Genomic DNA, 14,147 nt, shown 5'->3' on the forward strand with positions numbered 1-14,147 from the left:
TGGAATGAAATTAGCACATTTAAACGAACTTTTTTTGAAACTCACCCTCCCTCTGTGGCAAAAAAATTAAATTGAATTTTTCTCAGAAAGTGTATGACATTCAAATAGAGCTCCCTGATGTGTTCATTCCATTTAAAATTCTTACTCCCCCTGTTGAAGATATTTTCAGAATCTTCCACAGGGGGAGTGTGGATTTTAAATGGAATCGCCCAATTTCACAGACTTGCGAGTGGCATAACCAGACTCACAATGTAATGATGATAGGACATGTATGGCCATCAAGAGCCTCAGTTGGCACATATCTGGTAATAAAAATCTCCCCATTCCATTCAATGTGCTCCAGTTCTTCAGATTTTGCTTTTCAATATAATACTGCTACCCCCCCCAATTGCTTCATTTCAAACCAGTTTCTACAATTTCCTGTTTCATTTTTTAATTAGTTTTTACAACCTATTAACTTTGTGTTTGCTCCTCATGTTTCTGTTAATAGTACATGAAGTTATGCCACTGGGTTTGCTGTAGGTTTGGGCAATGAATTACAATCTTGTAAATTAGGTATACTCTCCAAAATAGGAGTTCTAAAATCTACCCTCCATTTGGAACCCTCAACATTTCTATAAAACAACCAAAAAAGCTCTATAACGCAGTTCTGCGAAAGGTTAAGAACCATTTTTAAAGAACCTTAAAGGGTTCTTTCAGTTTAAAGGACCCCTTTTCTTGAGGGTTTCATAGACATTTTAGACCTTTATTTCTGAGAGTATATTGTATGATTATGAAATATCAAGATTATATAATTAAATATTATAGTGCATACGAAAGTACCTTGCCTGTGGAATGTATTAATGCTTATTGCTTACAATATGGTAATATGTGACACGATCAATGGAACGAGTCGGATGTCGCTAATATTGATTTCGAGATATTGGCAAAGAAAGTGTTGGAATTCTTTTGTTTTATATTGTTTTCAGCGATTGATAAGTTGACCTAACTTCCCAACGAAAAGTCATATCAACATGGGGTTTTCAGTTTCTGAAAGCTCTAAATGTCCTCTTTAGAAACATGTAAAACTCATTTTCGACCAAGGTCGACATGTGACTCGTTCCCCTTAATCATGTCACATATCTTGCAACCTCAATATTCACATTTTGGTTATCTCCAAAAAATGTATTAAATACTTTGAATTCAAGGATAATTCTTATTCTTACTGTATATATACAAATTAAAAATGATCAAGGCATGATGCCTTTAGCTGCACATATCAAAGATGAAAGCTGATTTTTATGGAATGTATAAAAGTACTTTTGTATAATCTCAATATGATTAACATAGTTTATATTTAAGTACAGGGTATAATAAAGGATAGTTATTGCTTAAAACATTTGCCATGAATTTTGTCTGAAGTCAGTGTGTATCAAATTTACAAGGTCAAAGATTAAGATATACAACATGTCCATAGCTTTTAAATATTAGTATCTTAAATAAAATAACGAGTAGAGTTAATGCCTAACAATTTCAGTTTAGAGTATTGGATTTTGCTCAGGAAATTACCTTTCACAATAATTCAACTTTGGCCTCAAAATTATATGCACTGTTTGACACAATACATTACATTCTAAAGGCACATTTTTACTTTCATGGTAATACAAAGACACCCTGGTGATTAACTTACAAATGATAGAATATATATATGAATCAAACAAATACAAACGCACACCTATGTGTACAGAAACATGCATACAAATACTTTGTGCACACACACACGCAACATGCACACCCTACTGCATAATTTTTCAACAAGTTCTTTTTAAGTTTCACAGGTAGAAATAGATATAAAATAAGTTAAAATACAAAATAGATCTGCACACGAAAGAACACTACAAAATATTGCAATATAAGTTAAGCTATGTATTTACAGTACGGTACTTGATCTACCTTGTTTTAAAATAATTTCACTGCTTTCAAAATGAGTTACTTAGGTAAAAGATGCAGTTTTTGCACTACCACATTTTATTCTAAATTATTGCATACATTCTAAAACAACAGCAGCAATGGGTACCAGCTTTCATTATTATGATTATTAGCTTGATATGTAGTACCCGGTATAATGCTTCTTCACCTCATTCCTAATCTATTTGAGCTCAAAGGTACATACCTTTAGATCATCAACCTCATCCCAAAGACTTCTTGAGAATTCCTTTTCAGAAAGAACAAGCATTGATCAATTCAGCAGGAGAAAGACATCCCCACGTCAGGTAATCATGATCAGCAATACCATAAAAACTTGATAGTTAGCATGTGCTTACTATCGAGCACTTTTAAAACATGCAAACACGAAGTGCCCCATCCACAAAAGTGTAAAGGGTTTTGAGCAAATCATTGATACACACAGTTAAACATGAACAAGTAAACCTGCAAAAAAATGTGTGTCTCAACCCTATTAGCTCAGTTGGTAAAGCGCTGGGAATTTGGTACAATTTCCTGTTTTCAAAAGCGCTCGATAGTAAGCACATGTAATTATGCTAACTATCGAGTTTTTACGGTATTATTATTATATAGTTTTTGACAGGGTGGAACCAGAACAAATTTATGGTATATGAAGAAACAGTATTTTTAAACATATTTGTATTAAAATAAAATAAAGCCTGTGTAAAGTAAAACACCAGAATTACAGGATAAAAATCTTGCATAAAAGTAATTTTGCGTACATTATTCGCACTGTACACATGATACTTAATATTAATAGGAAAAAATAACTTGGAAAACTCTTAGTAAAAATTACAATTCCAACCATTTCATAATAGCTGAAAATTTCATGATTCAAGGCAAATGTGAAAGGGAAAACAATTTCAATAAAATATTATTATGAAATACATTATTCGAATTAAATATAATAAGAAAATAGTATTAAAATATCCCTGATTGCTAACTTGATTTAAATAAGGTACCTCAAAATATAGAACTTTTAAAAATACACATCATTAGTTTTCTTCTTCTGATTACATTCAGTACACTGACCATAGACATTCCAGGGGGGGGGGCACTCAGTACAAATTGGCATACAGGGACATGCCACAAACATGGGTAGCATTTGCAGCCTTGTGGTATACCAATGGCCCCTTTTCTAGCCCAATTTTGGAAATTTTCTCAAATAGCCAAATTTTGCCTCACTGTAGCTAAAATTTTTAAAATTTGCTTAAAATTTGGGAGATAAGGTTGTAAAAACTAGGACAATTTATATTAAATTTGGCTCAAAATTTTGACTTGGTATATCGATGGGTCCAAATTTCTTGAAAAATTGGTATATTGATGGGTCCAATTTCAAATTCTCAGCAGCTCACCCCTACCCAAACCAAACTTGAGTACCCCCCTCCCGGAGTAAATTGCCCTCTCAGGAGAATATTTTCAGAATTGAAAGACTTGAAATTGATGAACTAGCCTCTTCACACCCCAAGATTTAGGATCTGCAGATGTGTCAAATCTCATAATGCCCCTTTAAATTCACATCATGAGTTCATGTTAAACCTTGGTGGGTAAAACATTAAAAATACAAAAAAGAATATCAATATTCTGTAAAAATTGTACAAATATAAAATACATCCTTGAACTCTTACTAGCCTCTGAATTTCTCATTTCTGTTAAAATCCACACATATTCTATTACATGGCCTTTTGATTCACATTGAATATTATGTCATTAAGTCTCTAATCTACCACAAAGGCATGATGGTTTTTGAGCACTTCTTTGTCAAATTCACATATTTTTATTTCATTTGCATGATCTGATCCAGGCAGACCAAAGTTTGGCAATTTTGAAAACTAAATTATTATCATTATCAAAGTAACCAAGTACACACATAATGTTGCTGAAACCCTTACAACTGAAGCATACTTTAGTGGCAAAGTTACAAGAGGCTGTGCAGTAATTATCTGTCCCCCAGGTGGACAAATTTCAAAATGACCTGCCCAAAAATCCTTGCACCAGTCACAAACCTTATGGTCCAAACACATTGTATACAATGCGAGCATAGCGAGCAGGAAATTTGGCATATTAGAATGTCTGTTTTTCTAAACCTTATTAGAGTGTTTTATTTAAAAGGTACCCCATGAATGTGTGCCAATCATCTCTTCCCCCTCCCCTTATTGACTTGTCCAAAATCTCTGCACCCTCCCCCTTTCGACCTGCCAAAAATACCCACGGGGGGGAGGGGATAATTACTTTGAACTGAAGGGATCAGAACATCACAACTGTTATCTTCATAAATATTAACAAATACTGGACATAAAACAGCACACCATACAATTTATACAATGTCACATGTATATATAGTAAAAATAAAAAAATGGTAATAAAAATGTACTATTTTTGGTATAAAATCATATCATTAAGTATGTGCCTAGACTGAAATAAAGGCCTTGAAAAAGCCCTGTGTTGGCATAACGGACTGCAGAATGTATGATAGGTCATATTTTTTTCTGATTCTGTAGTGTCATTTTGACCATGCTCATACTTGCATAATAGTTTTACTAATTATTTACGACCCCCAAATTTTATTTAAGTCTGAAACTTTATTTACAAGTAAAGGAAGATGGTTTAATCAAAAATGTAATAAGCCTTTCCGAAGGTTGGCGTACACAAAAGGAGGGCAGTCTTAAATCTTGGTACAACTCAGCAAATTCAGAAGACTTGACCCACTTTGTGCAGCGCCATCCTATTGTGTCCGGCATATCTCGAAAAGGCAAATGCATACTTTTTCTCCATCAAAAACGGAGATATTGGTATCATTGGAAAGTCCACATTGTTCTTGTTGACCTGGAGAAATTATACAGCTGAAAAATGCTTTGTTGGGGCAAAATGTATCTTAAGTGGGTTTACCCACCTATCATTAACACATTATGGTGCCCTTTATGATGCCTTCAAATACACATTTTTGGCATTTATATAAAAAAAATGCCATTGGTGGGGTGTGGGGATCAAGGACATTAATCCAAGATAGAACTAGCATATAATGAAGTTAGACCATCCTCCTTTAAATGTCAAGATCAATGACCAAATTCATTCAAAATCTTACTTCTGTTTTTGTGGGATTTTTCTAGTCCTGAAAAAAATGGCAAACATGTTACTTGGTAAGGATCAATTTTAGGGACTGCATAGGTCATATTATGCCAACACAGAGTTGTTCCTTAAAGCCTATGATCCACTGTTATGTGCATCCTTGAATTCCCGCTCCATTTATTGCATCATCTTGTAGCCTGACAGCCTCTAATCTACTAGGGTTACGAGCTGTTTGTAGTTGTGCAATGCAACCGCGAAGACCAGCTTCGAATGTGCCGGATGTGAGTTGAGCGATGTCGTCTGAATGACCACCTGAAAAAGTCAAATCAAAGGTCTATTTAGTAACTTGAGCAACTATTCAGATGCCATTAGCAATACCAATAGAATCATTACATTCAACTACCATTTAGGGGTATATCAGGGAAGTTGTCAAGGGGAGGGAATATAAAAAAGTTATCCAGTATACATGATAATCAAGAAGTCTTCATATTTTATCCCATATAAGATCGGTCCTTGTGTTTAGAAATCAAGAGTTGCTCCGCAATTACTTGTTAAGGGTAACTGACAATGCTAAACAATTTCCACACTGACAATACTGTAAAGATTAGCCTTAAGTCGCACATGAACTCCTTTGCCTTGGGGCAAATTACAAGTACAAATAGAGAGCTCTGAAAATCCCAATAAGAATTAAAGGTCAGGAGGGCACTTTTAGTTAGTGGCAACAATTCCAGTTATGTCAAGGCCACATGCACCCTTAGGTGAATCTTTACTGTTTTTTATTAAGGGTGCGTTTTGCGTGCACTGATAAGAATGATACCACTTGTCAATGATTAGACTTCTAAAAAAAGCGCAATAATTTATTATGCGCTACGCACAAAAAAGCGCAGTAATTTATTGTGCGCTTCTCACAAGCACAACGCCTAGATGTTGATCTAGCACTGGCTTCTGTGCTGTACTATGATACCTGTATGATGATTTTCCAACTGTAGGATAGTAGCTGATAGTTCAGCACTGGTAGTTCCACAAGAGGGGCTATCAGATCTCAAAGCAGCCAAGTAGCCCTTTCCTTAGGCAAGGCCTACCTGCTGAGCAGTGATGACAGATTCAATTTACACTGTGTATTGCATGGTCTGTTGTCAAAATATGTATGGGAAAATTTTTCAAAAAGCTTAACTTAATTTAAACACACACATGCAGTGAAATTTGCACTCCACAAACTATCTTCATTAAGTTTACATTGGGAGAAGTATTTTAGAAGTATTGAGATCTTTGGTGAAATTTAATTTGCATGTATGGAAATGTGATAGAGAAATTACGATATCCAGTAGTCAGAGACAAGGAGAGACAGTTATGGGCATAATAACTTAAAGGAGTATTTCGTGATCCTAGCATCCTCATTTTATGACATTTTTCAGTACATATCCACGAAAAAAGCATATTCCCAAAATTTCAGTTGATTCCGATTTTGCGTTTGCGAGTTACATGTATGCATGATTATGTGTATTACACTGCTCCATAGACAATGCGTTGTCATTTCGTTCTGGTGCACCAGAACGAAATTCAAATTTCGCGATATCTTTACTAAACTAATTAATCTGTAAGAAATATTTTGTACATAAACATTATGTAGCCAGAGGTATTCCAGTGATATAAAAATCTCAACTTTTTTTTGAGAAAAGTGGGGGGATGAGGCTGTGGATCACGAAATGCCCTTTTAAGTTCAGGTAATTGAACAACAATTCAATAGCATAGCCGAGATTTTTGCTAGAGGGGTTAGCCTGTGTAGGACGGGGGCCCAAATCCACCAAAAAGGGGTGGTATGGGGGTCGTGGTGCCAAGTAAAAAGAAGATTTCACAAAGGGACCACCCCGGGGGACCACTTTTCATGCTAACTTGAGCTGTTCAAAATATCCAACAAAAGTACATTCTTAGATGAAGTAAGATGAGTAGAAAATTCTGCACTTCTTCCTTGCAAAAACATCCTGTCATGTAGGCCTACAGGCCTGTTTGTGTAGATGTTACGCACTTTTTGAGGGGTAAAGAAATGAAAGAATCATTAATTATTGTTTGCCTTACAAGAAGGGTGGTCCCAATTTACAAAAAGTCGCTGTCAATAAAATTGCACCCCCCCCCCATTTTGTCAACAAAACTTCTATGATCCCCCCCACCACCACTGATACACCTTGCCCCCTAAACAGGCTAAAATTGTATTGAAATCAGTCTTTTTCAATCAAATAAACATACTATTTGTGGTCACACTATATGTGACCCGTTACAGCGAAAGGTACCTTATGTCGGCTGCTACAAGTGTCTCTTTTTCCCAATGTTGGCAGAAAATATCAAACAATAATGACAATCTGAAGTGGCGGTCATTTCAAATCATCTACAAGTCAACGAGGTTCAGGAATGTCTTCTCATTGTTAGTGGGTGGCTACATACCTATACAAATACAATACAATGCTTTTGTAACCCACCACTCACGCCACTTGAACAGGGATTAGCCATATCAAATAAAGACTAGAGCTGTATAACAAACAGTTCTATAGACAGGTACAAGCTTATTATCCTCTACAACAATAGGATTAATGATTGGTTTAGAATGCATTTGTTACTAGCAAAATAAGGCATATGTAGCTCCCGACTTAAGGTACCTTTTGCTGTAACGGGTCACATATGTGGTCATTTTGTGACTCTACATTTTGGTCATTACAAATGTTATGACCCCCCAATTTTTCTTTTCAAAAATTTATGACCCCCATGACCTCCCTAAAATATTGTCATCCAAAATCACCATCCTTGGATCTACGAATATAATGATAAGATAAATCTCATGGAATTGCGCCTTAGTCTGTACAGATTGGATTCCCCCCTCTTTCTCTCCTTTTCTCTCCCGCTCATCCCCTCTATCTTTTCATCTCTCTCCCACATTTTTCTTCTTCCTGTACTGGCAGGTGGAGGGGGATATGCATTTTCGCCAGAGCCCCCGGAAGCTATGCCATTGTTCCACTTCCATTTTATTTCATTTGATAAAAGATGGCCATGCATGACGTAGTCTATAATGGTAGAGAAATTAAAGCTAATTAAAACAAAACTATACACTAGGCCTACTGCATTCAAATGGAAAGTCATACCAGATAATCAGAAACCTATAATATTTTCTATTTATATATTCTATTGCATCGCCATTTAAAGGTGTATTTTGTGATCCTAGGATCCTCTTTTTAAGACATTTTTCATTAGATATCCACCAAAAAAGCTCATTCCCAAAATTGCAGTTGATTCAGACTTTGTGCTTGCAAGTTGTGCACGATTATTGCAAAAAAAATTAATCTACAAGAAATTTTTTGTACATAAACATTATGTAGCCAGGGGTTTCCAGTGGTATAAAAATATCAATTTTTTGGAGATATTAAGTTAGGAAATGAGGCTGTGGATCACGAAATGACAATGTGGATCACTTTATAATATATGCTACTGGTCAGACAATAGAGAGACCTGTGTGTGTTTGTGATTTTTGATAGATCTTTTTTGAATGATCAAAAGCTATTTCACCATTAAATAACATGAACTTTAAAACACATAATTTTTACCAACATTGAAAGCAAATTATCTTGGTACTGAAAGTGGTTAGAAACTTTATGGGTCTAGCCTATGGTGTATTGTGTTAATTAATGTTGCATACCAAACACAGTAGGTGATTTCCAGGCTCATGATATTTGGGTATGTGATAAGTGATTGACAAATTGCTTGGTGGGGAGTGTAAATCCTGCTGTTCTGAGGGGTAATAAAATGAACAGTGGAAATACTAGTTCCTCGCTCGCTCGGTGCTCCCTTGGTCGCTATTCGAGAGGCGTCGCGGTTTGTGGAACGGGGCTAGTTCTATGTTGATCAACAAGCCTCAGCATACTTTACAGGTTGTCGCTGACCACTACAGATCCTCATCATTCCATAAACCATTTAACAACTCGGGGACTTTGCAGTATCAAGAGACATTCCACAATTGACATTCGCAACCAAGATCAACTCCCCAAGTTTCGTACGGGTTACAACAAGACAATTAGCAGTAAGTTCCTTGTCCAGGGGAATTTCAAGCTTACTCAATTTTCCACGAGAGAATACTAAACCACCACCAGGGCTCCAACCTGCAACCTCTTGCACAATAGACAAATGTCTTATCGATTGAGATAACTTGACTGCTCTACCAGCATGGATTTTTTTTTAAATTCCACATCCACATTTTATAAATTATAAAAATTTCTTTGCAGTCCTAGATTTCTATATCTAGGGACTGCCTTGTAGCTCCATGTCCTTACCTATATAAAGAAGTTGTCCAAATGTATTGAGTCCTGTCTGTGTGCCAGGGCTTTCTCCTGTTGCCATCTGCTGAGGACCAGTTGCATCTATTACTTGTAATGTGGTGGTCCTCCCATTCCTGGTAAACAAATAAACAAAATTACTATTAGTATTTCACTGGGATTAAACTAGCATCTTGATTGAAATTTGTTAAAATATTTCAAATTTGTTTAAACATTTTCCTTGTAGTTATCTTCTGCTTCCTTTTGCTCTGATAGTTTTGAATCATATAACTTCAGGAAGGTGCAATTATACCATATTATGGTCATACAAGCTTAGGGAACAAACCAAAAGATCGATGACGTCCTATAAAAGTTTCTCAGCCGACCCCCTCCCTCCCTGCCAGAAACGTAATAATGAAATGTTGAAAATTGTGACATTAATAATAATAATGACACATTCTTCAGACCGATGTTTTTGTACAAAGCGTAATCGAGCATTTTACCCTCCCTAAGCGAAACTAGTTTCGTTTATAGGACGATCATCGATCTTTTGGTTTGTTCCTTATTGCAACACAATTTTATTGAAGCACCAATAATATTGATAGATTGATTGATCGATCGATCGATTGTCTAAATCAATATATTATTGAAAAATAACACTTTTGATGTTTTGCAAAAGTTCATTCTACAAATCATATACTTTAAAAACTTGCTTGATTTATTGTTGTTAAGGAGTTATGTACATTTTACAAAAGTGTTGTTGTTTCAGCCCTCTTTGCAACATTTTGCAACTCAAGAACCACAGCACCTATAAAAGTATATCTGTGATATTTGAATTCTTCTACACACTCGCTATGAATTGATCAATGCAATTTTTGCCAAAGCTCACTGCCTTTGGCAAGATGTTGTGAATGACCAAATCGCAACAGCTTAAGATAGTTGCTAACCTTAAGGGAGCAGGTTGGTGCTTAGGTGGTAGGAACCCTGGGTTTGAACATGGATGGGTGGGTGAGTGAACAGATGCCGAATGCATGGACTAATTCAGTGGCATGGATTTCTTTTTGACATGTGGGTGGAGAAGGGGTTGGAAAAAATATCTTGAAGTACAGTGAATCCAGCATCTTTTTGGCGACAGAATAAGTTTATGGTGCAAATGCACAAACAATTGCAATATTGATGCAAAAGTAGAAAAAATATATGAGAAAAGCACAAAATTGCGCTTTTTAGGCTAAAATGGCCCAATATGAGGTTATTTTCATCAAAAACATACATACAGGCATCAACATTAGGGGATGATTGTATTGACCATCCCCCTTATCACAATATGGGGCAGGGGGGTATTTATCCCCACCCCCCTGCAATTTATACCTGTGGACTAATTCTTACCTGTTAACAACCACATTAATCCATTCATTAGTTGGCAGTGTATAATTTGCTGTAACAGTTCCTATACCTTCTCCTAGATTCCATAGGAAAGTGATCTGTCTATCTTTGATTCCCAGACTGATGAATTCAGCATGGATACCAGCACCATTCCACAGTAGCAATGTATCGGTAGACGGGTTTGCTGAACGGAACACAAGGCTGAATCTATTGCTGTTAAATTCACTGAAATAAATCAAATTAAATATTCATGTCAGTTTGTATGAATTTGGTTAAACTCTCTGATATAATATTAACTCTGTAGCAATAAACTGAATTGAAATGAATATTTTTGGAGTAGTATTGTTAATGATAGGTTATGTTTTTATGGACAACTTATGAAACACGGTTACTAAAATTGAAAGCCTATTATCGTCGTTGGGCAGGAAAAACCGACTATGTGTTTGTGGCCCCTGAACATGTTTAAAACAAAACTGCCAACCAGTTACATGGGAGGTTTTGCTTTAAACATGTTCAGGGGCCAATGACACATAGGAGATTTTTCCTGCCCAACGACGTTATGCTGATCACCAGACTGCATTTATGAATCAGTGCTTATCAAAATTGTTCACATTTACATATGTTCATATACAATGGTTCCAGTTTCTTTTTCATCAATTTTTGTCAAAGGGGCAGTTTTTCCATCAATTTTTATTAAAATTTGAGATTAACTCAAGGTAAAGGCTTGAGCAAAAGTATGTACTTTGTGGCATCTTCTTAACAATTGTTTCGGAGAAGCTTTTCTGTGATTTTTGGTCTAACGTAAAATGTTTTGCCTAATAAGCCCTTTTGCAATTTCAGTTGCGCATCTGTGCGAATGCACTAGATTCCTCACTTGGAAGATAAACATTAAGGACTCACCATGCACAGTATTTCAATGCCGGTGAACTTTGTACTTTGTAAGAAATGCTTCCTACATGTGCTTTGCATATATTTTGGTCTTGATGTCTTCTGAACATTTGCATAATTCAAGGAAAGTATTGATGCGCCAGCTAGACACTGCTAGAGTGAAAACAGGAAAGTAACATCATGGGGCAACCTCTTTCAGGCACGGTTCATCACCCACATCGTCAATGGAGGAGACTCGGCTGTCAACTCTTAAAAAGACCCGGGTATTGATGTGCAGTTCATGCGCAGTCAGATTTCCAAAATTGCAAAAAGGGCTTATTTTTTACAATTTAAGCGTACTGCTTAAACCATCCATCACATATTATACTTAGCCCAAGGTTCATTGCACACAGTTGGCACACATACTATGAGAGGATTACGCTCAAATAGGACTTGGCAAGATATTTTAAATGTGAACTTACCTAGCAATCAAATCTCTTGCATATACTAAGTAACCTCTTCCATTAAACCCAGCATTGAAGAATGACAGAGCTAGAAAATGAAAAACAAAACAAAACGAAAAACAAGATTATAAATTTCTTTTCACTGAGAGGTAGCACTGTATTTTTCCCCAATCCATTTACTCACTTATCACAGAGCATGTACCAAATAAACTGCAAATCTAGACTTGATCCACCAGTTCGTCAACTACTATGCACGGTCATTTTGTTCCGCCATGTTTACTAGTTTCAAGATCGGGCCGGGGGACTCAGGCTATGCAAAATCAAGGTAAAGCTATTTAGGAAAATATGAAATGGATCTGCTGTCTTTATAACATTATAACATGTTGTTCAAATCGAACACTGGGCTATTCCGATTGAAATCCATACACTCCTATTAAAGACATGACCTAAATCTCAAACACAGGGAGTATAGATTTCAAATGGAATCACCCATTCAGGTAATCCCATGTTCACACTCCCTGTGTGGGCGATCAAGCTCAAGTCTTCCATAGGTGTATGGATTTTAACCAGAAAAGAATAATATTATTTTGCTTGCTAAAGCTATTTGTATCATATTGTAAATAGTCCTACAAACAAAGAAACAAACCTTGACTACATGTTGGTCCTGTATAAGATATAGTACACAGACATGCTGGTTGTCCTATACTGTCTATATAACATGTGGCTCCATTCTGACATTGTCTTGAGGAGCCCAATGAGGAACAGTCTGTTTCATTGCAGAAAGCACCTAAAACAACAAAATAACACAATAATGTGATTACAAACAAGCAAAGACTGGCAAAAGTAGTTAGTCTAGCAAATTGGACTCTTCTACGTTGAGTAACCCGTATGAAACTCGGGGAGCCGATCCTGGCTGTGACAGACATTTGTGGAATGTCTAGAGTGTGCGCTTCTAAGCAGTAACGTCCCTGAGTTGTTGTATAATGGTTTATGGAATGATGTGCCGTAGTGGTCAGCGACCAACCTGTAAAGTGTAATGAGGCTTGTGGAACAGTGCCTAGGCGTTGTGCCTGTGTGTAGCCCACTATAAATCATTGTGCTTTTTTTTAAAAGTTTGCCTGTCATCACAGAAAGCAAATTCTCTACGTCTGGATTACTTCACCATGTGCATGCCAAACTTGGTTGGATAAAACATGCACTTGTTTGCCTTCTGTCAATTAAGGGCTATTCTGGTTGCAATCCATACACCCCCTATGGAAGACAAGACCTTAATCTCCACCACAGGGAATGTGAATTTCAAATGGGGTTACCTGAATGGCTGACTACATTTGAAATTTACACCCCCTGTGTGGGAGATTAAGGTCATGTCTTCTACAGGGGGTGTATTGATTTCAACTGGAATAGCACAAATTGCACACTAATGGCCGCATGCCCAAATTTTTGTCATGCTCAAGCTTAAAGATGCCAAATCTTGTTTGAGTATGGGCATTTGCCTATAAAATAGAGGAATACTATTTTGGCCCCAAATGTGACAAACAAAATACAGCACATTTGTCCACTGAGCTATTTGGAGTTTGGACTGAATGCTGTCTTAACCTCTGGATAACTAAAAAAAACATTTGAAAATTAGAAGGCAAATCTCCACTTGGTCTATTTCTGTTACTGCAAACATCAATGAACTCAAATTCAACAACTCCTCCTATACCTTTGTACAGGAGTCAACCGTTGTTAATCCGTGATGAACCCACACTTTTACTCAGAAGCGTATACTGCGAACGCGAAGCGAGACTACGCGTTACGCGAGAGAAAGCGTAAAATTCGTCATGCCTGGAACCTGTGTGCGTGCACGCAAGCTTTACAAGTTGAATTCATTCATTTTTCAGGTAGCGGCTAAACATTGCAGTTTTATTCTGTGGTTTTATTGCGGATATCAACAGAGAAATCATCGACGTCTTTGCAAGGCTGAGTGGCAATGATTAACTGACACTCCTCATAAAAATAATCATGTGAATTTACGATCTTTAGCTTCTTTTCGTTGTTGAAAGGGATTCGATCATGTTTCACCGTTGTTCATCACCGTTTAACA

The 14,147-nt window shown here is 36.6% G+C and overlaps 1 protein-coding gene across 1 annotated transcript in view; it reads right to left on the minus strand.

Moving 5' to 3' along the window:
* Positions 1-187: 187 nt before the first annotated feature.
* The window catches only part of LOC140155398 (uncharacterized), a 117,368-nt gene continuing 103,408 nt past the window's right edge, over positions 188-14,147 (minus strand). The window contains 5 exon segments of the mRNA XM_072178233.1: positions 188-5,364; positions 9,366-9,484; positions 10,734-10,955; positions 12,080-12,149; positions 12,708-12,848. Coding sequence (XP_072034334.1) covers positions 5,201-5,364; positions 9,366-9,484; positions 10,734-10,955; positions 12,080-12,149; positions 12,708-12,848 — 716 coding nt within the window. The 3' untranslated portion in view covers positions 188-5,200.

This window comes from Amphiura filiformis, chromosome 1 (genome assembly GCF_039555335.1).
Source record: "Amphiura filiformis chromosome 1, Afil_fr2py, whole genome shotgun sequence".
Classification (NCBI taxonomy): Eukaryota; Metazoa; Echinodermata; class Ophiuroidea; order Amphilepidida; family Amphiuridae; genus Amphiura; species Amphiura filiformis.